At 44.2% G+C, this 27681-nt stretch overlaps 1 protein-coding gene across 1 annotated transcript in view; it reads left to right on the top strand.

Moving 5' to 3' along the window:
* TXNRD1 (thioredoxin reductase 1) overlaps positions 1-26954 on the top strand; it is a 59534-nt gene extending 32580 nt beyond the window's left edge. The window contains exons 11-17 of the mRNA XM_044987656.1: positions 2345-2437; positions 4994-5070; positions 7825-7981; positions 12026-12133; positions 14809-14904; positions 17545-17679; positions 23745-26954. Of these exons, the coding sequence (XP_044843591.1) occupies positions 2345-2437; positions 4994-5070; positions 7825-7981; positions 12026-12133; positions 14809-14904; positions 17545-17679; positions 23745-23807 (729 nt within the window). The 3' untranslated portion in view covers positions 23808-26954. The remainder of the gene's footprint in view (positions 1-2344; positions 2438-4993; positions 5071-7824; positions 7982-12025; positions 12134-14808; positions 14905-17544; positions 17680-23744) is intronic.
* The last annotated feature ends 727 nt before the right edge of the window (positions 26955-27681 follow it).

Here is a 27681-nt window from a genome sequence, read left to right as displayed (position 1 = left end):
TAAACTGTAGCCATCCCTATGCATGTAAAAAAGAGAGAGCTGAATGTTTAGCTTCTAATTGCTCCATATTTAGTGCAGCAGTTTTTATTGGACCCGATCCTACAAGATGCTGAGCCTTCCTGCAAAGTGCTGAGTACTCTCCACTCCCATTGAAGTCAGCAGGTGCTGAGGATGCTCAGCACCTCATAAGTGCTCAGCACACTGCAGTATTGAGCCCCTACTTATATTTTTGACTGTTGCATACTGTGTCTCTGCTACCTTGCCAATGACTTCAGTGGGAGAAAGATTCAGACCTGTATCCCATTCAGGAATATCCTTTGACATTAAGTCTCAGATGGCTGGGCAGATTTTCAGCAGCCATCTTCCTTGTTTTTCTTTTTGGCACTGTGTTTGACGTTATGTACATTCCATTTTTGTATGAAGCCTCGTGTTGAATGTTGTGAGACAGCAGATGCATCAACTTAAATCAGTGGTTTTCAAACTGTGGGTCGCAAGCAGGGCCGGCTCTAGGCACCAGCGGGCCAAGCACCCGCTTGGGGCGGCATCCTGGGGAGGGCGGCAGAGGGCCCCGGTGGACCTCCCGCAGGCATGCCTGCGGGAGGTCCACCGGAGCCGCTGACCCGCAACCGCCAGAGCGCCGCCCCGCCCCGCCCCAGCAAATCCTAGCCGCGGCTGGGAGTTAAAAGGCTCTGGGCTGCCCGCCACGGCGGGGAGCCCGGAGCCCTCTGATTCCCAGCCGCGGCTGGGATTTAAAAGGCTCTGGGCTCCCCGCCGCCGCGGGCAGCCCGGAGCCCTCTGATTCCCGGCCGCGGCTGGGATTTAAAAGGCTCTGGGCTCCCCGCAGAGGGAGCCCAGAGCCCTTTAGACACGCCTGCCGCCCTAAGGGCGCACGGACTGCCCCCCCCAGCCCAGGGCGGCAATTCAGTGCGCTGCTTGGGGCGGCAAAAACTCTAGAGCCGGCCCTGGTCGCAAGCCAGTATTGGGTCATGGCAGCTCTGGTGAGCACTGCTGACAGGCTAAGGCAGGCCAGTCCCTACCTGTTCTGACACCGCACTGCACCCCAGAAGTGGCCAGCAGCAGGTCCGGCTCCTAGCTGGGGGGGCCCCGGGGCTCCGTGAGCTGCCCCTGCTGTGAGTACCAGCTCTGCACTTTCATTGGCTGGTTCCCAGCCAATGGGAGCTGGGGGTGGCAGTGCCATGCAGGTGAGAGCCATGCAGAGCAGCTTGTGTGCCTCCACCTAGGAGCTGGACCTACTGCTGGCGGCTTTCCAGGGCGGAGTGCAGTCCATGGTGCCAGAACAGGCAGGAAGCCTTTCTTAGCACCCCCGCTGCACCACTGACTGGGAGCTGCCCGAGGTAAGCCCACGCCCCAACCCCCTGCTCCAGCCCTGACCACCCCCCAAACCCAGAGCCTCCTCCTGCACCCCAATCCCCTCATCCCCACCCCATCCCAGAGCCTGAAACCCCAGTCCAGAGCCCTGACCCCTTCCCACACCCCAACCCCTTGTCCCAGCCCAGAGCCCCCTCCCACACCCTGAACCTCATCCTGAAGCCCTCACCCCCGCACTCCAAGCCTCCCAAACCCCTCATCCCCAGCTCCGTTGGGTTGCGGGCATCAACATTTTTCTTCGACTGGGTTGCTAGAAAAAAAGTTTGAAAACCATTGCCCTAAATAATACTGTGCTGATTCAATGCAACCTGTAAAATGGGTCCAGTGACACAAAGATTTTAAGAAATTGTTAGGAAAAAATTGCCTTTTCTGTGCCTAAATACTGTAATATAAAATAATCACAAGAACAGTTGTTACAGTTTATTATTCTGGGTTGCTAGGTAATTATGCAGTAAAACTGACCCTGAAAATTTCATACCATGGTAAAGGGCTAGATTGTGTTTTATAAACCGCCCCAGGTCAGAGGCAGCATGGAGCCTCATGGCCTCTGGGGAAGCACAGGAAGGGATTGTACTTCAGGAGGCACAGTCTCATTCACATGGCTCAGAGTGAAAAGGAGGTGTGGCACTACAGAGAACTGGCTGCATGCATTTGCAACCTAAATAGATTCAGAGTCTGTTCTTTAATTTTGTTTGATTAAATGTTAGTTTCCCTTTGGTGAGAGCAGATCCTGTGTATTCATCAAAGGAAAAAAAGTGCCATGGAAAAGATTGTGATATATCTTGCTTTTGAAGTGTCCATAGGATCATTCTCAGTAGGGAGACCTAGCTGCAATTAGATACACAATTTCTGTCTTTCACTCTGTTATGCTAGGGTGAAAAGAGCTGCAGCCTTAGCATTTTACTCCTGCATATCTCTCGTTTGGAAAGTAAAGCTTAATTTTCAAATATTGTAGGTCGAACAGATTGAAGAAGGAACTCCTGGCAAATTGAAAGTCATAGCCCAGTCCACAGACGGCAGGGAAATAATTGAAGGGGAATACAACACTGTAAGTAATTCATAATGGTGCCTTCACATTGATAAAGAAGAGCATGAAAAACCTTTCAGTGAACATTAAGATTTAGTGCTGCTGGAGAGAGCTTCTGGAGATTGAAGTGTTTTTTGTTGTTCAGGCCTTGTCTACACTACTGTGGTAAGTTGACTAATTCATGTAGCTGGAGTTGACATAGCTTAAGTCAACTTACCACGGTGTCTAGGCTCTCCAATCGACTAACTTATTCTTCTCATTCCGGTGGAGTACGTGAGTCAACTGGAGAACGCTCTGTGGTCTATTTTAGCGGGTCTTCGCTAGACCCACTAAATGGATTCCTGTTGCATTGATTGCAGCAGCATTGATCTCCAGTAAATATAGACATGACCTCAGTGTCAAGATGTGTTTCCTGTATATCTGCAACAGACAGTGAGTAAAATTTGCAAAAGCACTTAAATGGCATAGGAGCATGAGTCCCACTGACTTTCAAGGGAACTTGGGCTACTTGAGCCACCTGGGTGCTTTGAAAACTTTTACTCATTAGGTTTTAGGGAGTACAGGGGTCTGCACGTGTGGAGCCACTTGCAGGATTTGGCCCTAAGGAGTTACCCACTGTAAACTATTGGCGAAGGAGGATACATAATGGCTTCTACTACAGTTGCAGCATGCTACTGCAATATTAGCATACCACAGATGGACTCTGTGAAAAACAGACACAAATAAACGTGGTCCCTTCTCAAGACCAACTGGTGAAACAACACTTATATGAAATCACCTAATGCAGTGGTCCCCCAACTTTTTACCTCATGCCTCCCCCTTGCTCCTGTCCATGTTTCCACCCTCCCCTCCTGGGGCTGGGAGTGGGGCCGCAACTGTGTGTGTGTGTGTGTGTGTGTGTGTGTGTGTGTGGCGGGGGGGGGAGGGAGAATATGGACAAGAGTAAGGGGACCAAGGCTGGGGCAAAGATGAGGGCGGGGCCAAGAGTGGAGCCCTGGGCGCAGGGCCGGCAGCTGGAACCCCAGGTATGGGGCTGGTAGTGTAGCACAGAGCCAGCAGCCAGTGCTGGGGTTAAGAGCGGAGGTGGATGGAGCTCCCTCCTCGCTTCCCGTGGTGGCTGACTTGGGCCCCAGCTCCCCCCCCCCCCGAACATTCCTCTGCACCCCCCTGGGGGGGCATGCCCCACAGTTTTTATGACCTCTGGCCTAATGGCTAGGCTGAAGGACAGCTAGGGAAAGCTATATTTCTTTATATAATGACAAAACTAAAATAGTATATTTGTGTGTGTGTGTGTGTGTATTATATATATTTGATTGTTGCCCTTTCCCCCTCACTTCTTTGCATGCCACTCATTTTCTTAGGCCCTGATCCTGAAAAGACTTATGCACACAAAGTCAGTGAGACTACTTACAGTGCATAAAGTTAAGCCTTGTGAGATCCGGGCCTTTGATTGTAAGTGCTTGGGGGCACGGACTTGTCTACCTCAATGTATGCACAGAGCCTCTGTGTATCTCAGTGTATCACACCGGGACCTCTGGGTACTACCATAATACAAATGTTTAATAATAATTGTGTTGTGTGACATTACTTACTTACTTACTTACTTCCCCTTTTTTCTGACTTATGCTAGTGGGAAGCCCCAGGTCTTAAAACCTGAGCCATCTCTTCATAAAGAGAGCTGCTGATTTCCTACCACCAGTACCCCTCCTCTGACTATATCACCTTGACCTCGCCTTCCCGAAGGCTATCATTCCATTTAGGACCAATGAGCTGATGTGTCAGCCCAGTTAAGACTGTAATCAGTTACTCTGCTGGAGAACTAAATTTAGCTGAACCATCTGGTAGTAATACATATCTGATGTGCTCAGTCACCCAGCAGGGATGAGAGGGAGTTTTTGAACGTGTCTTCAACAGTTCTTAGTGGTTGGATGTGTGAAGCAACTCCTTGACCATAATTGCAGATCTTGAGGGACCCTTTTTTGGGAATCTACCATGCTCAACTGGTGGCCAGTTAGTGGGATAGGTGAAGAATTTCACCCGGCCTGGCCAACATTCTGAGCAAATGCTTGTGTGGAGGTAAGAGATAAGTCCTCTTTGACAATCATCTTGCTTAGGGGACATATCTAGACATAGCGGCTTGGGGTTCCAGAGCCAAAACAAAAAGAGACCGTTTTGCTCTCTTCTAATTTGCCAACGCCTTTGAGTTCCCTAATTAAGGAAGCCTTTCATTAAAGAACAGTTGCAGAGTCATGTCTTGATTTTTTTTTTTAAGTGTCATAATACTTCTGTATCACAGATGAGAGAATGGAGAGACAGGATCTGATCTTCATTTGGGGATGTTTTCTTGAGGGAAGATATTTAACTGGGCTTAATGCTAAAAATATCAGCTGGCACCATTAGCTCATGGAAGAGGCAGGGATTGTCTCTTGTGCTTGTGCAATGCTTTGCACAGTGGGATTCTGACTGGGCCTCTGGCTACTACCATAATACAGATAACAACGTATAATAACAGAGAAGTATGCAAATACCCTTCCATGCTCTTAGGAAATCACTAATATGTGCGCTGATGTTTTTCAGGTGTTGTTAGCAGTAGGAAGAGATGCATGCACAAGGACAATTGGCTTAGACAAAGTTGGAATGAAGATCAATGAAAGGTAAGGACAAACTTTGCAATTCAAATTTTTGTGTTGATACGATTTACTATTGCAACATTAGTTATATAAGACATAAAAGATTTAATTTTTGAGACCTTTATTTTTCTTTCCATTTCACTTACATGGCAGTAGAAAACCTCTTAGCAGATAGCCGCCCCCTGTATTAAATACATAAAAAGGACAAACTCGGCAGTAATGCAAACATAGTCTGTTTTACCTAGCTTCTTATACTGCCCTTGTCACCATGGTATCTCCCTGCCTTCCAGCAGTGCATTAGGCAGTGTGACTAGCATCTGTCACATGGTTCATTCTTTTTCTCATCCCCTCCCTGGGGGGAGAATTCTGTCTGCACTGTAGTGTTTTAGTAGGGGTTTGTTTATTAGGGTTTTTTTTGTTTGTTTGTTTCTTTTTTAATGTACATGCTACTGTGTGTTTAAGTGAGAAAGCAAGGTTGAAGAAATGCACCTTGCACTTCAAGTGTCAGGTGTGTGATGGTCCTTAGTTCTTGGGGGAGTTCATTCCACAGTGTGGAACCGTCCCCCCCAAAAAATATTCTTTCACTTGCACAGACAAGCTTCTCCCTCACTGTAAGGGAGCATGTTGTGCCAGAGAAGTGGCGTTGTCGGCCATGGTATTCATCCTGAAGCTTTAGTTGATCTTTTAAATAGTCTGGGCCAGGGGTCGGCAAACTTTTTGGCCCGAGGGCCACATCTGGGTGGGGAAATTGTATGTAGGGCCATGAATGTAGGGCAGGGGTGCGGGGTGCAGGCGGGGGTTCAGGGCAGGGGGTTGGGGGCTCAGGGCTGAGGGTTGGGGTGCAGCAGGGGCTCAGGACAGGGGACTGGGGGGTGAGGGGTTCAGGAAGGGTTTGGGTGCGGGCTCCAGTCCGGCGCTGCTTGCTTCTAGTGGCTCCAGGGTGGTGGTAGCACACAGTGGGGCTAAGGCAGGATTCCTGCCTGCCCTGGCTCCGCGCCACTCCCGGAAGTGGCCAGCATGCCTGACGGTGGCTCCTGTGGGTGGGATGGGGTGGGTCAGGCGGCTCCGCCATGTGCTGCCCTCGCCTGTAGGTACCACCCCCGAAGCTCCCATTGGCAGCAGTTCCCCGATCCCAGCCCATGGGCGCTGCAGGGGGCAGTGCCTGCAGGTGAGGGCCGCGCGTGGAGCCCTCTATCCCCCTCCTTCCCCAGGGGCTGCAGGGACATGGTGCCGGTCGCTTCCGGGAGTGGCACAGGGCCAGGGCAGGCAAGGAGCCTGCCTTAGCCCCACTGCGCCATGGGGCTGTCAATCCCGCAGGCCAGATTGAAACCCTGACGGGCTGGATCCAGCCTGCGGACCGTAGTTTGCCCTCCCCTGATCTGGGCTCAGGCTATGGAGTGCCTTGAAGAGAAGGACTGCAACCTAGAACTTGATGCAATATTCTACAGAAGCCAGTATAGAGAGCGGAAGACAGCTCTGATGTGCTCACAAGTAGGCCACGTTGCTGAGGAGATGTGCTGAACTCGTTGGAATCTCTCTACACCTATAGTGTCTCCATTTGTTGTTTTCTTGGGAACAGCAAAAGACACTTCCCTGATGCCAGGCCCTTCCCCAGCCACATTCTAAAGTCCCCGTGTAAGTCATGGAGGGTGGTAGAGCTCTTAAAATAAAAAGTTAGAAAATTTTTATAATGGGAAGTGTGAAGTAACCTTATTATAGGAGTGTATAGTGGTCTCGCTATAATTCCTGCAATCCGTACTGTTGGTTGTTACCATGAAATGAACATCTGTGCGGAATTCCTTATCTATCTTTTCCCCTCCCTGCAGTGCCTACTGTGTTATTTATTTATTAACAACCTGTGAATTATATTGAATGAGTTATTAAAATATTAATAACATTTAAAAAAATTCTTGTTAGCTGCCTTTAGATGAGATGGTCTAGAACAGTGGTGGGCAACCTGCAGCCCACGGGACACACACGGCCCATCAGGGTAATCTGCTGGGGAGCTGCCAGACAGTTTGTTTACATTTGAAAAGCCGCCCGCAGCTCCCAGTGGCCGCAGTTTGCCGTTTCTGCCCAATAGGAGCTGCGGGAAGCGGCAACCAGCACGTCCCTGTGGCCCGCGCCATTTCCCACAGCTCCCATTTGGCCAGGACTGGCGAACCACAGCCACTGGGAGTTGCAGGCGGCTGTGCAAATGTAAGTAAACTGTCTGGCAGCCCACCAGCGGATTACCCTGATGGGCTGAGTGCAGGCTGCAGGCTGCCCACCAGTGTTCTACAAGCTTGAACCGAATGTCTGGCACTTAAAGTGGAAGACAGAGAGTTAGGACTGCAGTAGCAACTTCTACCATCAGGTTGGATAATCAGCAATAGAGAAGCTCTGCTTCTGCTCCAAAGCTTGTGTGGGAAAATATCTCCTGTTTTAGGTCCTGGAGAGTCTCTGTACCTAACACAGCTACTGTGGGTGTGTGCTGAGAAGAGGATCTGGGTCCCACCCTATAACTCTGTAATTCAGAAGCCTGACTACCGCTTCAAGAGCCCAGGTCCTTATCTGGAGTGTAAATTGGTGTAGCTTTGGTTGGAGAGATGCTGGTTTGCACCAGCTTAGATTCTGGCCCAAGATTGTAACACAGCATTGTCTGGCTACTTGAGGTGTGTGAGAGAAATTCAGTATGTATCCTTCTCCTAGAGCTACAGGGCTTTACTTCTGCAGGTTATTAATATTTTACTCCTCCAGTCTCCTATATTGAGTTACTTCATGCCTTGTCTCTTGTAGATCAGGAAAAATTCCTGTCAGTGATGAGGAACAAACAAATGTGCCTTATATTTATGCCATTGGAGATGTGTTGGAGGGCAAGCTGGAGCTCACACCAGTGGCAATCCAAGCAGGTAGATTGTTGGCTCGAAGGCTTTATACTGGAGCAACCTTAAAGGTAAGCAAGCAATTAACACGAAGCACTGTCATTGTTCTATAGGCAGCATATTGGACTATATATTCATAGCAGGTTTTTTAAGCACTAGCTTTGTTTATTCTTCAGCTTCCCTCCTTTGCAAAGATATTACGGCAGACATCTTCTGCCTATAGTGCAGGACAAAATTAATACCTTAAAAATGCAATAAAGGTCTGATTTTTATCTAGTATAAGTGGGTTTTTTTCTTTCTCTCTGAGAGTGTAATAAGAAAGTGAACTGAGGCCATTTTGACTAAATTTTAGTGCTATCCTATATATGTCAGCAATAGCAATAGTTTCATTAAACTAACTCTCATTCACAGGCAATTTAGTAAATCTGCTTATTGTCCCTAAATAGTCAGTAAAAGGGTTTCAAGATCCTAGGTGATGCTGTTAGTTCTCAGAGCTATTTGAACTAATATATTTAACCATCTTTGTGTTTTCATTATAATACAGAACTCTAAGTCCTTCGGCATTTTAAAATATGTATAGAAGAAAGATCTGATACATTAGTGGAGCAACATACTTTCACTTATAGGGTCTGGATCACCACTGCGTATTTCCATTTTATATCAGTGTAACTCTGTTGAAGCCAGTGGAGTTACTCTGGCATCATATAGGAGTAACACAGTGCTCAGTCAGGCCATATAATCTTTATATGAAAAGGGAAAAAATGTGTCTCCAAAGTGCTTTTCCATCTATCTAGGTACTCATGGCCCCCTAATCATTGAATCTGGACACAAGGATTTTATCTTGCAAAGACTTCCATGTTCATATCACTTTCAATTGTTAACCAGTCTTGGTTTTAGGTTGGCCGCTATTGCAGTAACAGAAGTCTGAACCAATGAGCATAGTGCCATTTCCTCAGCCAGGCAAACTTTAATAAATCCGTGACTAGAGCCAAATTTTTGATTGCAATACAGGGAATTTATCTTAATTTACACTTTCTGCCAGATTGCTCTATTTTAGTAATTGACATTCTTACGCTGCAAAAGTGAGAATTCCCCTGGTCAGTGATTCCAGGAAACTAGTTGTTGTTTTAGACAACGTCCTTGCTTGTACTACTCATTTTCCAAGACTTAAGAAGGGTTATTTGATGGGGCATAAAAAAGTATGTATGGAGGGGGAGGGAGGAGAAAAATAGTCAACAGAGTCTTTTCGGTGGTCCCCTACCACAAAGAAAATACATTAAGAAGAGCCCTTAATCAATAGAATTGTTTGTGAAACAGTTTTCTGTCTGAAAGTGAGAATCAGGATTTCCACATGAAAAGGGGCATAGGGAAGAGCCCTGGATCTTTGGCACATCAGGGCCAATTTCTGCAATACGACAAAGGAAACCGTGTCTTATTTTATTACAGTTCTGCCTATTTCCTTATTGTGTTTGGCAGTATAATTTAAAAGTTGCATCCCTGTAACTTTATAATCACCAACAGAGATGCTCTGTTGAGAATACTTGCCTCTGTGGGAAGGGACATTACTTGCTGTACTTGGAAGTCTTCAAAGACAGAGCCTGCTCCTGCTCCCATTGAAGTCAATGGCAAAACTCCTATTGGCTTCAGTGGTGCAGGATCAGGCACGTAGTCATAGAATCTCAGGGTTGGAAGGGACCTCAGGAGGTCATCTAGTCCAACCCCCTGCTCAAAGCAGGACCAAACCCAACTAAATCATCCCAGCCAGGGCTTTGTCAAGCCTGACCTTAAAAACCTCTAAGGAAGGAGATTCCACTACCTCCCTAGGTAACCCATTCCAGTTCTTCACCACCCTACTAGTGAAAAAGTTTTTCCTAATATCCAGCCTAAACCTCCCCCTCTGCAACTTGAGACCATTACTCCTTGTTCTGTCATCTTCTACCACTGAGAACAGTCTAGATCCATCCTCTTTGGAACCCCCTTTCAGGTAGTTGAAAGCAGCTATCAAATCCCCCCTCATTCTTCTCTTCTGCAGACTAAACAATCCCAGTTCCCTCAGCCTCTCCTCATAAGTCATGTGCTCCAGCCCCCTAATCATTTTTGTTGCCCCCCGCTGGACTCTCTCCAATTTATCCACATCCTTCTTGTAGTGTGGGGCCCAAAACTGGACACAGTACTCCAAATGAGGCCTCACCAGTGCTGAGTAGAGGGGAATGATCACATCCCTTGATCTGCTGGAAATGCCCCTACTTATACAACCCAAAATGCCGTTAGCCTTCTTGGCAACAAGGGCACACTGTTGACTCATATTCAGCTTTTCGTCCACCGTAACCCCTAGGTCCTTTTCTGCAGAACTGCTGCACAGCCATTCGGTCCCTAGTCTGTAGCAGTGCATGGGATTCTTCCGTCCTAAGTGCAGGACTCTGCACTTGTCCTTGTTGAACCTCATCATATTTCTTTTGACCCAATCCTCTAATTTGTCTAGGTCCCTCTGTATCCTATCCCTACCCTCCAGCGTATCAACCACTCCTCCCAGTTTAGTGTCATCTGCAAACTTGCTAAGGGTGCAGTCCACACCATCCTCCAGATCGTTAATGAAGATATTGAATAAAACCGGCCCCAGCACCGACCCTTGGGGCACTCCACTTGATACCGGCTGCCAACTAGACATGGAACCATTGATCACTACCCGTTGAGCCCGACCATCTAACCAGCTTTCTATCCACCTTACCGTCCATTCATCCAGCCCATACTTCTTTAACTTGCTGGCAAGAATACTGTGGGAGACTGTATCAAAAGCTTTGCTAAAGTCCAGAAATAGTACATCCACTGCTTTCCCCTCATCCACAGAGCCGGTTATCTCGTCATAGAAGGCAATTAGGTTAGTCAGGCATGACTTGCCCTTAGTGAATCCATGCTGACTGTTCCTGATCACTTTCCCCTCCTTTAAGTGGTTCAGGATTGATTCCTTGAGGACCTGTTCCATGATTTTTCCAGGGACTGAGGTGAGACTGACTGGCCTGTAGTTCCCTGGATCTTCCTTCTTCCCTTTTTTAAAGATGGGCACTACATTAGCTTTTTTCCAGTCATCCGGGACCTCCCCCGATCGCCATGATTTTTCAAAGATAATGGCCAATGGCTCTGCAATCTCATCGGCCAACTCCTTTAGCACCCTCGGATGCAGCGCATCCGGCCCCATAGACTTGTGCTCGTCCAGCTTTCCTAAATAGCCCCGAACTACTTCTTTCTCCACAGAGAGCTGGTCACCTCCTCCCCATACCGTGCTGCAGAGTGCAGCTGTCTGGGAGCTGACCTTGTCTGTGAAGACAGAGGCAAAAAAAGCATTGAGTACACTAGCTTTCTCCACATCCTCCGTCACTAGGTTTCCTCCCTCATTCAGCAAGGGGCCCACACTTTCCTTGACTTTCTTCCTGTTGCTAACATACCTAAAGAAACCCTTCTTGTTACTCCTAACATCTCCGGCTAGCTGCAACTCCAAGTGTGATTTGGCCTTCCTGATTTCACACCTGCATGCCTGAGCAATACTTTTATACTCCTCCCTGGTTATTTGTCCAATCTTCCACTTCTTGTAAGCTGTTCTTTTGTGTTTAAGACGAGCAAGGATTTCACTGTTAAGCCAAGCCATATTTACTTTTCTTCCTACACTTCCTACACGTAGTGCCCTCTGCAGTTCTAATCATACCCTGCAAGAATTCTCATCATGTTTTTTTTTTTCCCCTTCATCATCTTAGAAGCTATGCACCGTACATGCAGTGTTACCTATTGGAAATTTTATTTTAATGGCATTTGAGAATCTACCTTTTATCTTCAGTTTGACTTGTTAAAGGAGGGCACTGAATTTCCTCTTCCTTCCTAATCCATGCATGTTAATTTCTGTGTAATTTAAAAGATTAGTATAATCTTTCTAGTCAGCATCTCTAGAGCCACAGCCTTAGGTCTTGTTGCTTTCAAAGTGATACCTTCAGAGTTATGAATTTCCCATCTCTGCTTCCTATGTGCCAAATCTCTCTGAAATGTTAACAATGCACTGATTTATAACTGGAATATTGATGATGCTAAACATGCTGACATAAAAAAATATATTAAATCCCACACAGTGCGACTATGTGAATGTTCCAACCACAGTGTTCACACCACTGGAATACGGAGCCTGTGGATTCTCAGAAGAGACAGCGTTGGAGAAGTTTGGGGAGGAAAATATTGAGGTAAACTGTTCAGTTCTGCTTATTCATTAAAAATTCTTTTAATTACATTTTACCTTCCTTCCCTCTTTCTTATAAAGGGAATGTCTACACTGCAAGTAGACGCCCACAGCTGGCCCATTCCAGCCGACTCAGGCTCTCAGGGCTTGGGTTGTGGGGCTGTTTCATTGCTGTGTAGACTTCCAGGCTCAGGCTGGATCCTGCGCTCTAGGATCCTGCAAGGTGGGAGGGTCCCATAGCTCGGGCTCCAGCCAGAACCCGGAAGTCTACACAGCTATGAAACAGCCCCGTGAGCCTGAGTCGGTTGGCACAGGCCAGGCATGGGTTTTTCTTTGCTGTGTAGACCTACTGTTAAGGGCGACAGGATACTAAGAATATTTTTGTCACTTTGGTTAGACCCTAAAATCTGGTGTAAACATTAGTCTGCAGTTCTGGTAAACCTAGCTGCAGATGTGTTCTCTTGTTGGCTTGTGTGTAAAATACTTGTAAAAATGTAGTCTTTGTCTCTAGACATAATAAGGGGATCAATTAGTGGAGGAGCATTGAAAGGCAGTAAATGTTTTTTAGTGCCAAAGCTGAACTATTGGTGTAATCACAGAGTATGGCAATATACTCCTCTGCCATGGTTATTATTCCTGTTAGACTGCTTGGACTTATCTACACAAACACTTAGTTCATGGCAAGCTGGGGTGTAAGTCTACCTCACACTAGCCTGCCACCCACTGTCTGTGTGGACCCTGCTGCTATGCACTATTAGTTCCTTAGTGCACTTTGATCTACCCTACTTTGAAATAGCATCAGGCTCTGCATGGACACTTAGGGGAGATCTACATTATGGGGTTAAGTTGACCTAAGTTAAGCAACTCCAGCTATGTGACTAATGTAGCTGGAGTCGACCTACCTTAGGTCAACTTATTGTTATTGGGGTGTCTACACTGTACTGGGTCAATGGGAGAAACTCTCCCGTTGACTTGCCTTACGTTTCTCGTTCTGATGGAGTACCGGAGTTGACGGGAGAGCGATCTGCAGTTGATTTAGCAGGTCTTCCCTAGACCTCGCTAAATCGACCCCCAGTGGATCGATCGCTGCAATGTTGATCCATGGTAAGCGTAGACATACCCTTAGTGTAGAAAGCTGTTCAGAGGTGGATTTACACCCCAGCTTGCTGCAAGCTAGATGGTTGTATAGACAAGCCCTAGGGCCCTGATTGTGTGTGTGTGTGTGTGTGTGTGTGTGTGCGTGTACATGCACGCGCACACACACACACACACACACATTTTATTTTACTCAGGGGAGTAGTCCCACTGAGATTGCTCATGGGAGTAAAATTGACCATGTAAGAATTTGTAGGATTGGGCCCTAAAACAGTAAAATATTCTACAAACCACAGAGTAGAAAAAAATCTTTGCAAGAATTTGGCAGTGAATGGTGTCTTCTCATTGATATTGCTTTGGGAGCAAGGCCTGGATGAATGATTATGTAAGGACTGGTTCATAAATTGGCAAACTTTTACTAGAGTAAAGCTAAGATGATTTTTTTTTATTTTAAGAGGGCTTTGTGGAAAAAGAATGATATGATCTGACGCACAACGCGCCCCCCCCCCTTTTTTTTTTTTATGGGATCTTACTTCTGGCCACTGGAAGATGGCTGAAATTTTCATTTGTACACACACCTTCAGTTTATGTTCACAAACCCCAGTCTGTGCAAGCCCCCAAACTGGATGTGGAATCTTGTACCCTAAACTGTGAAAAATGCACTTGTAGTTTTAGAAGACTTTTTCCAAAAAAAAAAAAAATTTGCTCGAAGGAGGCAAAAAGAATTTTAATGTCATTTGTAACCTGGCTGAATTCTAATTTGTATAATTACAATTTACAGTTTCCTTAGATCTTAGTTGCACCTGTAGTCTCCTTTTCTTTGTCCTCTAACCATTTTTTAGTGGTGGTCTTGAGCTGCCTTTCACCCCTGAAATGGCTAAATTTCAGTGTTGGGTGACAACATCTTTCTATATATGTAGTTTATAAAGTGCCTTAGAACCTTACTTATGTGAAATGCATTAAACCCAGGGCCGGCTCCAGGCACCAGTGGAGGAAGCATGTGCCTGGGGTGGCACAAGCTAAGGGGCGGCATTCCGTCTATTCTTGGGTGGCACAGTCTGGGCGACTTTTTTTTTTTACTTCAGCAGTTCGGGCGCCAATCCAAGCAGCTTTTTTATTTATTTATTTTTTTTGCGTGGGGTGGCAAAAATGGTAGAGCCAGCCCTGATTAAACCAGCTCTCTCCTGATTTGTTGAGGGGCATATGTTCAATTTTTCTCAGTAAGCCGCAGTTAATTAAAAACTCTTCTCATCTAAAAAAACAGGTTTCAGAGTAGCAGCCGTGTTAGTCTGTATCCGCAAAAAAAAACAGGAGTACTTGTGGCACCTTAAAGAATGGTAGAGCTGCACTGCTCCACAGAGAACTCCAGGAGGGATTGTGTTTTACTCATTTTTAAGAACTATAAGGATGAGAATTTCAGAAGTGCCCCTTGTCAGCCTAACTCTGCTCCCACTGAAGTTAGCAGTAAAACTCCCCATTGACTTCAGTGGGTGCAGAGTTAGTCCAATGCTGAGCACTTTTCCAAAGTCTACTCTAGCACCATAAACTTATAAAACTTATTTAAAGTCTTTATTGTATTTCTAGGTTTACCATAGTTATTTCTGGCCACTGGAGTGGACTGTCCCATCTAGAGACAACAACAAATGCTATGCAAAGATAATCTGCAATATTCAAGATAATGTAAGTGCATTTTTTTCCTCCTGGGGAAACAGGAACCGGCTAGTTGTTTTAGGGGCCGCAGTGAAAGGGATAAGTAGTTGTTTTTCCCATTTGTTAAAAAATAAATATCCTTCAGTTTGTCACTAATCTACCTTTTTGAATATTTTTAAACATTTCTAATATGTACCAAATATTTGTTTTATAGAAAAATGGCCCTTTAACAGACTGTATGGCTGACATTTGTACATAATCGTTTTCCATAAGGATTAAAAAAATATTGGTAGTTATCACTAGAAATGTTCATTACATTTCAGAAGTAGGTAAATAAACTATTAGTAATGCTACATAGCTCTTACACTTCTAAGAAGTCTTCCTGTTCTTCCTTTAGGAGATGCATCTCTCTTAAATCAAGGTCAGCCAGAATCCATCAAATTTCATCTCCTTACAAATCCATGGGTTAGTTTTGAACCCTTGGGATGACTATAACAGGATTTGCCCTCACAAATCTTATTTTAAATGATAATGCTAAGATTAACTTGACATAGCAGGGATAAAACTACCACCCTTCGCTACTACAGACATCTACAGAATCTGTTAAACCATTAAGTAGATTATAAAGAATCAGCATTCCCGGCTATAAGTGAGCAAGAGCTGTTTAATAAGAGCTGAGTTGGACTTTAATTATTAACAAGTCTCTCCCTTGCCTTTAACTTTTTCTACTGTGACAGTATCTTTGTTGCTAGATATTGGCATCTAGCAACCAATATTAGCAAACATCTATAGATCTAGTTTATCTAGCTACTCCTATCCATGTTGTCTAATGTACTTATAGTAATTCTAAGGATCCTACCACACACTGATGGTGTCTAAATAACTATCTCATCCCTAAGGTGCCCATCACTATAGTATTTAGGCTCCACTTTTTGGAGATCGCCTTTACACCCATGTGGATCCTGTGGTAGAACTGAGGCTATAGGGCCTGATCCAAAGTCCATTGAAGTAAATGGACTTTGAATCCGGGCCTTAATTTGTTCACATTTTATTGTCCTGAAAATTGTAAATGAGTTTAAATATCTATAGGGTTAGAGGTTGTACAGGATGAAAATTCAGTGCATTAATAAGTTTCTACCTGAAACTCTTACTAATACAATGTCATAAAAAAAGAGAGAACTGCAAATAGATATACTTTAGGTTTTATCCATTATCTTATCCTTGAAATAGCCCATGGGTAACTCACTAATGAGGAAAAATAAACTCAATATATAATAAATATATAAATATTTATATATATACAATATATATACAATATATAAACTCAATAAACCAAATAAACTCAAATCACAAATGGTGTGTCCTGTAGTTAGCAGAAGCAGATAGCCTTTGATATCCAACAGGATTGCTATAGCATGAAAACAGAACCTTAGCTAGCATAAATCACATAACTCCATCGAAGTCAATGGAGCTATGGCAGTTTACACCAGCTCAGGATGTAAAATATTTTATAAATCAGATTTGTTGTTCTGTCGGTAGTACAAAAGGAGCTATACTAAAATGTTTCCAGATATTTTTCATTTGGACACTAGTGTATGCCAGAGAAGTGGAGTATGCAGTGATAGTTGTTTTCTTGTGAATATCTGCCTTGTCTGTTTCAGCAGTCACCAGAGATGTTAACTATTGGTTGTAGTGAAGGCTAAGATTTTGGCACGGGTATTTTTATTAAAAGTCATGGACAGGGCATGGGCAATAAACAATAAAATCACAGAAATGTACACTGGGCTAGTATTAAGAGGTAGCAAGCAGGGCAATTGCCCCGGACCCCCACGCCACGGGGGCCCCACAAAGCTAAGGGGTGGAAAAGTTCAGGCGTTAGCCCCGGGCAGCAGGGCTTCGGGCTTTTGGCTTGGGCTTTGGGCCTGGATGGCAGGGCTCGGGCTTCAGTCTCCTTGTAACCTGACATCACATCCATGAGCCAATGTTTTGCTTTATGACCTTTTGCATAGAATATGTATTACTTGTCAGTGAACATATTTGCCCAGCAGTAATCATTCAATCAGGGCCGCCCGGAGGGGGGCAGGTGGGGCAATTTGCCCCAGATCCTGCAGGGGCCCCCACGAGAGTTTTTCAGGGCCCCTGGAGTGGGGTCCTTCACTTGTTCCGGGGGCCCCAGAAAACTCTCACGGGGTCTGGGCCCCCGGAGCTTCTTCTGCTCCGGGTCTTTGGCGGCAATTTGGCAGCGGGGAGTCCTTTTGCTCCAGGACCCGCTGCCGAAGACCCCAGGCCCCCTGAATCCTCTGGGCAGCCCTGCATTCAGTTACATCAATCCAGTTAGAAAAGCTAAATAGAATCATATATAAGTGTTTCTTGTGTTGTTACACTTAATGTTACTTAACTGCTAAACTGGGAGTTTGTAAAATTTAATTTTTATTGAGATGATTCAGAACAAACACACAGTAAATTACCAGCCAACGCTGGCCCTGGTATTGCAATATGCTTGATATACACATTTGCTTATCTTCACTTAGGCGAGTAGCCCACTGAAGTCAGTGGAACAACTCATCTGAGTAAAAGTTAAACACACTGTCTTTAGTAATAAGAAAATCTTCAAGAATATCTGAAGAGGATAAATGTACAAGGCTACTTGAACTGATTTTCTTTATTTAGGAGCGAGTTATCGGTTTCCATGTGCTTGGTCCAAATGCTGGAGAAGTTACCCAGGGGTTTTCAGCAGCCATCAAATGTGGACTGACAAAAGCGCAGTTGGACAACACAATAGGAATTCATCCAGTTTGTGCAGAGGTGTGTATGTGGTATCAGAGGTGTGTGTGTGGTATCTCGCAACAAAAAATATATAAGGCTAGATTTTCTTATGCAGTGCAGCCTCTTTGCACTGCAGTGCCATATGATGTGATCCTAAAGCTAGTACATCCAGCTCCAGGGGGAATCACCCCAGATTATGGCATTTTGCTTCAGCCAGTGCAAGGGGATCTTCTGATCGAGGAGATCAGGCATCCCTCTCCTTCCTGCTGCCAGCACATGAGGGGAAAGAGTGATGATGTAAGAGCTCCCATACCTGCTGTACTCCACCAGAAGATCTCTCTTTCTGATCCTCAACCTTGTGAACATTTACAGCCATCATAAATCAAAGCATCCCTAAGATGTTCTAACTCGGAGCACAGGGACCAGTCTAATATAGAGTGTCAGCAGGATCAGGGATGGTTCAAGAGTGAACTTTAAGCCTGCCCATAACTACTTCCACCCTTGCACTCCCTAGCTTGCACGATGCACATTTTGGCCGTAGCTGAGAATCTGTCTCACAGCCTTTTATTTTGGGGTCTCGGGGGAAGATGTTGGAAATCTTTGAATAATAAGAGTTTATAAAAATGAATTTTGGTTTCTACACAAAGTTTGATTTGAATTTTGGATGACCAGGAGTTTCAGATATTGAAGTTTTTACTGTTTTTATATAAAGACTCAGGGTTGGGTTTTTTTACATAAGTTTAATTCTTTAACTATTTAATGTCAATGGTCTGCCATGATGTTGTCTCTCCTCTGTCTGAGAGTAGAGAATTCTCCTCACACTCTGACTCTCAGAAATCTGTGTATGAAGGCTTCAAATATTTATTTCTGCTAATTGGTTATCAAGGCTAACATTTCAGGTTGATCTATGTACTTAAAATAAGCTTATAAACTGGTATTCTAGAGAGAGATCAGTTACTTAATGATTTTTCTCTTAAATTCTGCCTCTCCAGAGATTTTTTTTTCTTTACTCAGTTCATGTGTCTGACTCTAAGTAAAGAAGCACGAAAAGGAGCAAAATCATTTGCTGGTGTAAATCAGTTACGTTCCATTGGAGAGTGCCTATTTACACCAGCTGAGGATTTCCTCTAAGGCTAAACATATGCTGCAATTAAAAACATGTGCCCGGCCTATGCCAGCTGACTTGGGCTTGGGCTAAGGAGCTGTTTAATTGCGGTATAGACGTTTGGGCCCGGGCTGCAGCCTGTGCTCTAGAACCTGAGAAGGTGGGTTGCAACCTGGGCTCTAGAACCTGAAAGCCCAGGCTTCAGCCTGATCCTGAACATCTACGCATGCGCAGCTGTATGTGTCTAATTGCAGTGTAGACATATCCTTAGTCACTTTAACTCTTGAATCTGTCAATGGGTCTTGGGCTGAATCTGTGTCCTTATGTACATATTTTAGCTCCAAGCTGTAATATTCTAAAATACCAGAGATCTGCAAAAGTAGCCACATCTACTTGTCTGTGCTATTTGTATGTTGTGTTTGCAGCATAATACAAGGTAGGCAAGATGACAGCCTTTGTGAATGTAACAGATTGGCAGATAGCAGAGTCATTTCAGAGCATCCACAGCAAAGGTTTTATCTTTCTCTGTAACATCATGTTATAATGGGGTTCTTATCAACCCTCAAAGAAAGGAAAACAAGTTCTCATTTTATCAGAGGCCTTTTCCTGGTAGATGGCTGAGTGGGAGTCTTCACACCTGTGAATTCAAATGGCGTATTAGCATATGCAGTGTGAAGATAGAATGATAATCATAATTTATTTTGTACAGCTGAGCTGCTAAAATTGAAAATGAATAGTATGATTAGACATAATGTGGTGTGGTAATTTCAGCTAATCATGTTTATTTGGGGAGGAGTGGGGGAGAGAATCGTTTTGAGGAGGAATATGCAAATTAAAAGCTCCAGAGGGTTGTGGTGATTTTTGTAGTGCCAGCATTCAAAAGGTTTTTGCTCCTTTTACTTAATCTCATCTCTTATTCAGCCAATAAAAATAAAAAAAAAACTTGTTGGCATTTTGTGGGTACTGACTGCATTGGGAGAAATAGAACGACGATTGACCTCAGCATGCTTTCTATGTTGTACACTTAGTAATTTCCTTTCCTTTAGAATGTTTCTTTCACTTTCCTGCACAGATGTAGCACATCTTTATTTCGGACCAGATACTGCCACCCTCAGTGACTTCCAGTAGTATCTCATTTCACAAGCAGTCATCTGACAAGCACTGTGTTGCTCAGCATGAGTAAGGGCAGAGGCGGATTTACAGTGAAACACAGGGTGTCCTGGCATGGGGCCCCCCAATGATGGTGGGGAGGGGCAGGGCCGGGCAGCTGCGGGGGCAGAAGCTTGGTCCTGCCGGCTCCTGGGGCTCCTGCTGCAGGCTCCGCCCCCACCGGCAGCCAAGCTCCCTCCTTCCCCAAGCGTGCCGCCTTCCCGCCCCTTCCCACCCAGTGCTTCCCCTGCCGCCTAACAGCTATTTGTCGGCACTCAGGTCGCTCTGGGAGGGAGGAGGAGGAGCAGGGCTGCAGCACACTTGCGGGAGAAGGTGCAGAAGAGGCGGGGGCAGGGCCTTGGGGTACGGGGGTGGAAATGGGGCAGGGCAGAGCAAAGGCGGGGCCCCTGCACTCCCCCTACATATACCCCCCCCACCATGAGCTGCTCAGGGCAGGAGGCTAGGGTGAGGCCTGGGGCTGGGAGCACCCTCCCAAACCCTGTCCTGACTCCTGCACCCCCCTTATGCACGCCGAGCCCTCCCTGACTCCTGAACCCCCTTACACTCCCCACCCCCCCAAACCTTGAGCACCAAACAGGAGCTCCTGCACCCCCACACACACATTCCCACCTGCACCCCTCGCACCAAATGGGAGCTGCCCCAGGTAGGTGCTCCACACCCCTGCCCCAGCCCTGAGCCCACTCCTGCACCCTAACTCCCTCCCAGACCCTGCACCCCCAGCCCTGACTCATACACCATCTCAAACACCCCCAGCCACCTGCCCTTCCTGATTCCTGCACCCCCCACCCACACCCCACCTGCACCCCTTGCACCAAACAGGAGCTGCCTCCACGCCCTAACCCCCTGTCCCAGCCCTAAGCCCCTTTCTGCACCCTAACTCCTGGCCAGATCCTGCACCCCAATCCCCAGCCTGCTCCTGCATTCTGTCTTTCTCCCAGACCCTGCAGCCTCAGCCCGGAGCCCCCTCCCCGATTATAACTTCTGGCCAGACCCCGCACCCCAACACTTTTTTACATTTTTTTATAAAGCGCTCTTACCCAAAGCACTTTACAATAGTTAGCTAATGGTACAAACAATATTTGGAAAGATCATTAAGGGGTCTGCCAAGACCCTCAGCGATTTTCAAGTGGTCTGTGGAAAAATAGGTTAGACAAAAACTATCAAGGTACCTCACTTGATTTTCATTTACTTCCTATTACTTATAGGAGGAGGAGGAAGAAAAAAAGGATGAAAAACAGGGGTGGGTAGCGGGGAGATAAGAGAGAATGTTTCTTGGCTGGGTCCCAAGGAGGGGCCCCAAAAATGAAGCTGAGCACAGGGCCCCACTAACTCTAAATCCGCCACTGAGTAAGGGTAGAAGGATTGGGCTCTAATTTACTTTACTTTTATAAATTAGTCAGATTTTGCTTCTCTTACTCTACAAAACAGGCTCTTGAAATCAATGAGACTGTTTGCAGAGACAAGTGCTACTCAGTGTGAGTATAGGTGGCAGACTGGGCCGTAATGAGACCTGGTTTTAAGAAAGACTGAATTGTAGTGATTGAAAATGTTGGTATTTACAATTCAGGCAAATCTTCCTTTAAAAACTGGCATGACTCAGCTAGTTCACTAATGAGCACTTTCCATTTAATGGATTCTATAGCCTTGTCTTCACTTGAACAGCTAACAAGCTCTCAATTGAAAAATCATGTTTCCAGTAACTCTCAGATAGATCCCAGCTGGTTTGCTTTAGTCAAGAAGCTATGCAGAGACCGCACAGCAGCTAGAGCTAGCCAGTACACATAGAAGTTGGGGTGAAGACCAAGAAGGAAAAACAGATAAAGCTAGCACATTTTAATCTTTATTTTCATTTCAAAGTGACTTCAACAATGCAATGCAATCAAAGTCCACTTGAAATGAAAATGAAGATTAAGATGCACATACCGTATTTTGCATTGGAGAATTAGAAGCCCTATTTCAAACCCAGTCCCTTAGCTTAAATATATCCTCTTTCTTTTCACTATAAATTAAGGTAGTTTCTTGCATGTATCTGAATTCCTTATTGGCATGTAGTGTTTTATTTGCTTACAGAGGGAGGGGGTTGTGTATCATTTATTGATGCTATTCTCCAAAGAGCTGTTAGCAGTCTGTATACAGCAAGGCTTCAACTTACTGAACTTTAAGGCTTTCAGATCTCTATTAACTGCAGACATTTCAATCTTATTTGCATGAGAGAAATGTGCAGATACTCTGTTCTGTTCTCAGTTTATTCTTCCTCAGAGATGACTTTGATGCCAGCTAATTACTGTCGCTTTGAACCATTTAGATAGAAGTGGTTTTGATTTCCTGTAATCCTTCCTGTATTATATGTGTGCAAAACAACACCATCAGTTGTGTAATAAACCTTAACTACTAACTGAGGTAATTTGTTGGATTTCATGCAACTTATTTTTCTTCTAAAATTTCAGTACTTTTTCATTTTACAAAAACTACTCTTGAATATCTTTATTTTTAATGTAAGTGTCAGGAAAGCACCAAGAGTCCTCACTTTGTAGACTAGATCTACAAAGGTTTCTTAGCTATTGTCTGGGGAGGAGGGGGAGAAGAAAACCTTTACAAAGTGCACTGAGAATATTGTTCCTTCAGCATCATGTTAGAGCAGCTTTAATCCAAGAGAACTACATTGGAAGAGTTGTGCTCATGGAATTTTCATTTTTTTCGGGAACCGTTTAAGCTCATTCAGTCAAAGATGTAGTTTAAAAGAGCCTGGTCCTGAAATGTGTGGGGTTACCTCCATTAAAGTCTATTATTATTTTATTTGTATTACAGTAGCATGTGGGGTTTATACAGTGCTTAGCCCCCTTAGTAAGAGGGAGTCCATGCCCCACAGAGCTTATAGTCTTATAGATAAGACAGACAAGAAGTGTGAGAAAGGGACACACAAAAGCAGAAGATTGTAAACTGAGGCACAGAGCGGTTAAATGACTTGCCCAAGGTCACAGAGAAAAAGTGTGTCAGAGTAGGGAATGGAACACAGGTTTCCTGGAATCTTTGATCTTGGCACTGGATATTCTTGGACTTCAACAGGCGAGTTGCTGAGGTAGAATTTCCTCCTTTCAGGTACTATGTTGGGCCACAATAGGTGTCTCTATACTGGCCCTTCCCCAGACAAACCTTTGTGCCATGGGCAGTAGACGTTGGGGCCTTAGTGTGTATTCCTATGGCCATTCTGGCTTGTACCGCAAATGATAGGAACCCCAAGGTATGCTGCCCTAATTTAAAGCAGCCTCCAGGACTATTCTAAAATGACAACCAGCATAATTTAGCCCCAGAACCGGACAGATGCAAAATTAGCTTAAAACCATCTTTCTCTTCCCCTTGCCCAGGGCTTCTGGAGACATAGCACAGAATCCCACTGTATGTGTTGGAATGGTAGCCACATCTGCTCCACGCTTCCTAAAGCAGGAGTTCCAATCACCGGATCCTGGTCAGCACAAGTGCTGTAAATCCTAATCCAAACTATCTAGAGCTGGAATTGGTTCCAGAATTATATATGATTAACCTGATATTTTAATTTACCATATTAAGATAAAAGTGGTAGAAAGCCACGTGACTTTCCCTCAATTGTTTCTTCTTGACCACAAAAATAAAAACCCTAAGAGAAGTGGTGAAGACAAGGAGTGTGTGTACTGTGTAGCAATGAGGATGTTAAATGTGTCTTTGCCATTACAATACACTACTTTGAATAAGAAATGCTAAGGTTGTAGCATTATTCCTTGTATATCTGAGTGCCATCCTCCTTGGGATTCATTTCAATGGACTGAAAACATTCTTGCTTCCTTCCTCTTAGATATTCACCACGCTGTCAGTGACGAAGCGTTCTGGTGGAAATATCCTTCAGTCTGGCTGCTGAGGTTAATCACCCCCATTGTTGTTGCGTTTGCCAGAGACTGACTTTCATCACCACGGCTGACTTGTGCAAGGCAGAAGAAAACATCTCCAAATAAGCTGTCCTCATCATCCTCAGCAGCGGGGGGCACCCCTTTCACCAAAGCATTCATTTAACTGAATGAGAAGAGCACATTGGGATTTGTTAGTCACTCGTGATGATTGGATGGCAATCGGCAAAACAGTGGGAGTATTTAACATCAAGCTGCTGCATGGCAAGGCATCTACAGGATGCGTCCATGATGTCGCAGCCTTAACCCAGTATTTTCTGGTAGGCAGCGATGGAAGAACTGCTGGCACAGTTTGAGAATAACCCTTTTCTCCTAAATGAAGAGCTTCCTAACTTAAATGTGTAACCACAAGTACTGATAGTTCTATGGTAACTCCATGTACTGCATTATAAAACAGTATGATGGTGACACTTCCTCAGTGAGCCTGCATATCATCAGATCACAGTAATGCAGCAGGTAAAGTATGAGTATAGAGGGGTGATCTTATGTCATGTTTCATTCTGAGTCGCAAAATAGCCTGTCACGTACATTTAGCCATAATTAGCAATATCCAGAATAGCAAGTCCTTTTTGGCTTCCAAAAATCCTAAAACCAAAATTAATCCCTCATAGTTTCTTATCCTAGAGATGAATACTTGTTACCACGGTTGCCCCTTGTACTAGCCTCTGTGAAAGGAAAATGTTTATCTTGGAAAGGCCTTGTCTACATGGGAAAGCTTTTTTCTTTGGGGTGGGGGTGGGGAAGGGGGGGCATCTTTAGTTTTTTGGCATAAACTGCCTTCCATCCAGACTCAAATGATCTTTTGGGGCATTATCTTGCATCTTATCCCTCTGTAATTAACCGACTTTGGAAGTGACATAATTTTGTTTTGGAATGTGTTATACCACTGTAAGATTGGTGTGGACATATCCCCGTTTTGAAATAGCTATATCATATCAGGTATTCCTTGCACTGCTATCCCACACTGCATTACTTCATATCTGGATTGGCTTGTCTGGTTACATGTGCACTCTCCACTAGAGCTGGGACCAAAACTTCTTTTTTGTCCAAAAAATGCATTTTGCTAATTCACGTTGAATTTGCTGAATTGTTTTGGTCGGGAGCAAAAAAATTCTAAAATAATCAAAACACTTTGTTTCAACCTTTTCTGAATTAGATGTTTCAATTTTTTTATTCAAAATTCTTTTGCATTTTGAATTTTACCTCAAAATTATTTTAAAATGTTGGGGGGGAGGGGAAAAAACCCAGACCATACCCTCAAACAAAGCATTTCATTCAACCTAAAACAGTTCCCCCCCCGATTTTACGGTTCAGCCACCAAACTAAAAAATCACTTATTTGCGTAGCCCTATCCTCCACCGTATCCGGTATTTAAAGTCTCTGTGCTTGGTGAGGGAATGGAGGGGCGACATGGTGGTCTAAGGGATTGCAGACCTGGGGGAATAAAGAAAAAGTTTAAAAACCGAGCTAGGTTGCTGAGGGGCACACCTCAAGCACCGTTTTACCAAAGTTGCTGCTCCCAGATTATGATGGACCCCACCCCACAAAAAAACTTTTTTCAGACCAATTTAAGCACCAACTGCATCTTGATTGGACATTCCTATCTCTGTTTAAATACTGGCAGACACACAAATGCATCTGTGTATCTCCAGTTCGAGGCAAGTTCACAGACCCTGAGTCCATTGCACCCTCACGTGGTTGCATCAGGAAATTGAGGAATTCCTGGCCTTCCAGGGAGAAGAGTACATTCAATCTCATCTTTTCAGGAGTCACTAAAATGCCAAGATTTACCAGCAGCTAACATTGCAAACGCAGGAGAAAGAGGCATTCCCAGGACAGGTGCCAGTGTGGCACCAAAACCAAGGAGCAGTGGCAGAATTACAAAAACAAAGATCTTGGTTAATACCCACAGCACATGTGCATACTACGAGGAGCTGGACTGAAGTAACTGCTTAGTTTTAGCCTCTTCTTGCTCTAGCAGCATCCATATGCTGTCACAATGATAGTGATCTTCCATCTCCTCCAACACCACCTGCCTATGCAGTTAACACATATGGAGCACCCTGTTCATATTAATGATGGTCAGGATTGCTGTACTCTGCAGTGCTTCATCCATGCTGCCTGACAGCAGTTTGAAAACTCGTTTGAATCTAAAACAGTTTGAAAATGGTGTTGACTAGTGGGAAAACAAGCCAATTCTGGGTTATAGTGGAAGGAATCAAGGGAGTTTGACCCCATGTTCCAGTAGTCCAGTAGATTCCAGTAGGTATCCCACAATCCAAAACGATAAACAATCTACAGTGTATTGAGCCTAGCAACAGACACGGTACCCTGGGACACCTGCCCAGACAGCTTGTGTGCTTATTTCAAAAAACAGTGCTGCGTGGGCATTGTGATTCACAAAGGAAGTTGCTTAAGCCACTTTAGACAAAGCAGTGTGAATGCACTCTCTCAAGTTAGCTATATTTGTATAGTTGAGTAAACAAAAAGAAAAAAACAAACCCTGTCAATCTTTCCTGTGTAGACAACACCTAAAACTGTCCTAATTTCCATATGTGCATTGTTTATATCCGATTAAGAAAATTTATATTTTTAAAACAGACTATTTAAGTGGTGCACTGGCCTTGTGCTGGGCTTCTGCACAGGGTGAAATCACCATTTTCTATTGAGAAGCGTCTAATAGTGTGGTAAATTATTTTTATAAACTCATATACTTATGAAAGATTTTTTATGCTTTATACCATATAAAACAATGTGTATTTTTTTCTGGCCAGTTTATTGCCGCAAATAAAATGTTTGTGTGAAGTGCTACTCCTTTTGATGCACTCCTGAATGAAGAAACTATAGCTTAACAAGACATACATTTTTAAGACCAGAAAAGGCCACTTTGATCATAAACCTTTGCGTCATTTATTTCAGTCTTTTTTGATTTTTGAGTAGCATGTTAGATATTTTCAGAAAAATGTAGGGCTTTTTGCCCAAATCAAACAAATAACAAGTTTTTAAAATGTAAGGAATGAAAAATTAAGCGCCTACTTTTCACTAACATTAGGAACATTTGTGTTCCTAATGCTCTAGATGTCATATATATATATAAATAAGACTTCAGAACATACAGTGAGTAGAGTTTCACACTAGGTAGGCCCTTGAATTCAAACATTTAAGCACCCGGGGAACTACTGATATGTGTCATCTTCCTGAAGACAGATATTTAAGTATATGAATAAGTTCCATGTGTACTCAAGCATTTGCAGGACTGGGCTATAGATTATAAATCCTTCTTTACTGATTAATGTGCTAAATAATAATTTTTGGTGGATGTTTTCAAAGCAGCTGATTTTTTTATATTTTAAATAAGACAACTGAACTGTGAAAATGTTAGTACTTTCTCCAGATTTTTCTCTCCAATATTATTTTTACTGTGGGTCTATGCATGGTCAAAGAGGCATATAATTTATGAAGACATCATATAAAGCTACATTAAAAGTCCTTTGAATTCATATCAAATTAAATGTACATTTTATTATGAAATCTTTGGAAATATACTAGAAAATGTAATAAATTAAACTATTTATATTCCACTCATGTCCTGCTCTTTATTTTATCAGTCATTAACATTTTTGGATCTCCTACATGGATACAAGCCAAATTCCTCCAAAGGTATTTCATGTCAAAAATGTAGAGAGTCAGCGTTTTGTAAAGTTTCCGTGCTTAATTGGCAGGCTTTATCTAATGAGATTAAAATTTTTACTGTTTAATTCTCTTCCACTTATCTTTTCCCAGCCTTACGTGACCTGTTAGATGATTGTACATGACTGTGGTATTCAG

Source organism: Mauremys mutica, chromosome 1 (genome assembly GCF_020497125.1).
Source record: "Mauremys mutica isolate MM-2020 ecotype Southern chromosome 1, ASM2049712v1, whole genome shotgun sequence".
Taxonomy (NCBI): Eukaryota; Metazoa; Chordata; order Testudines; family Geoemydidae; genus Mauremys; species Mauremys mutica.
Note: the sequence above shows the minus strand (reverse complement) of the source record. Positions and strands in the feature narration are given on the sequence as shown.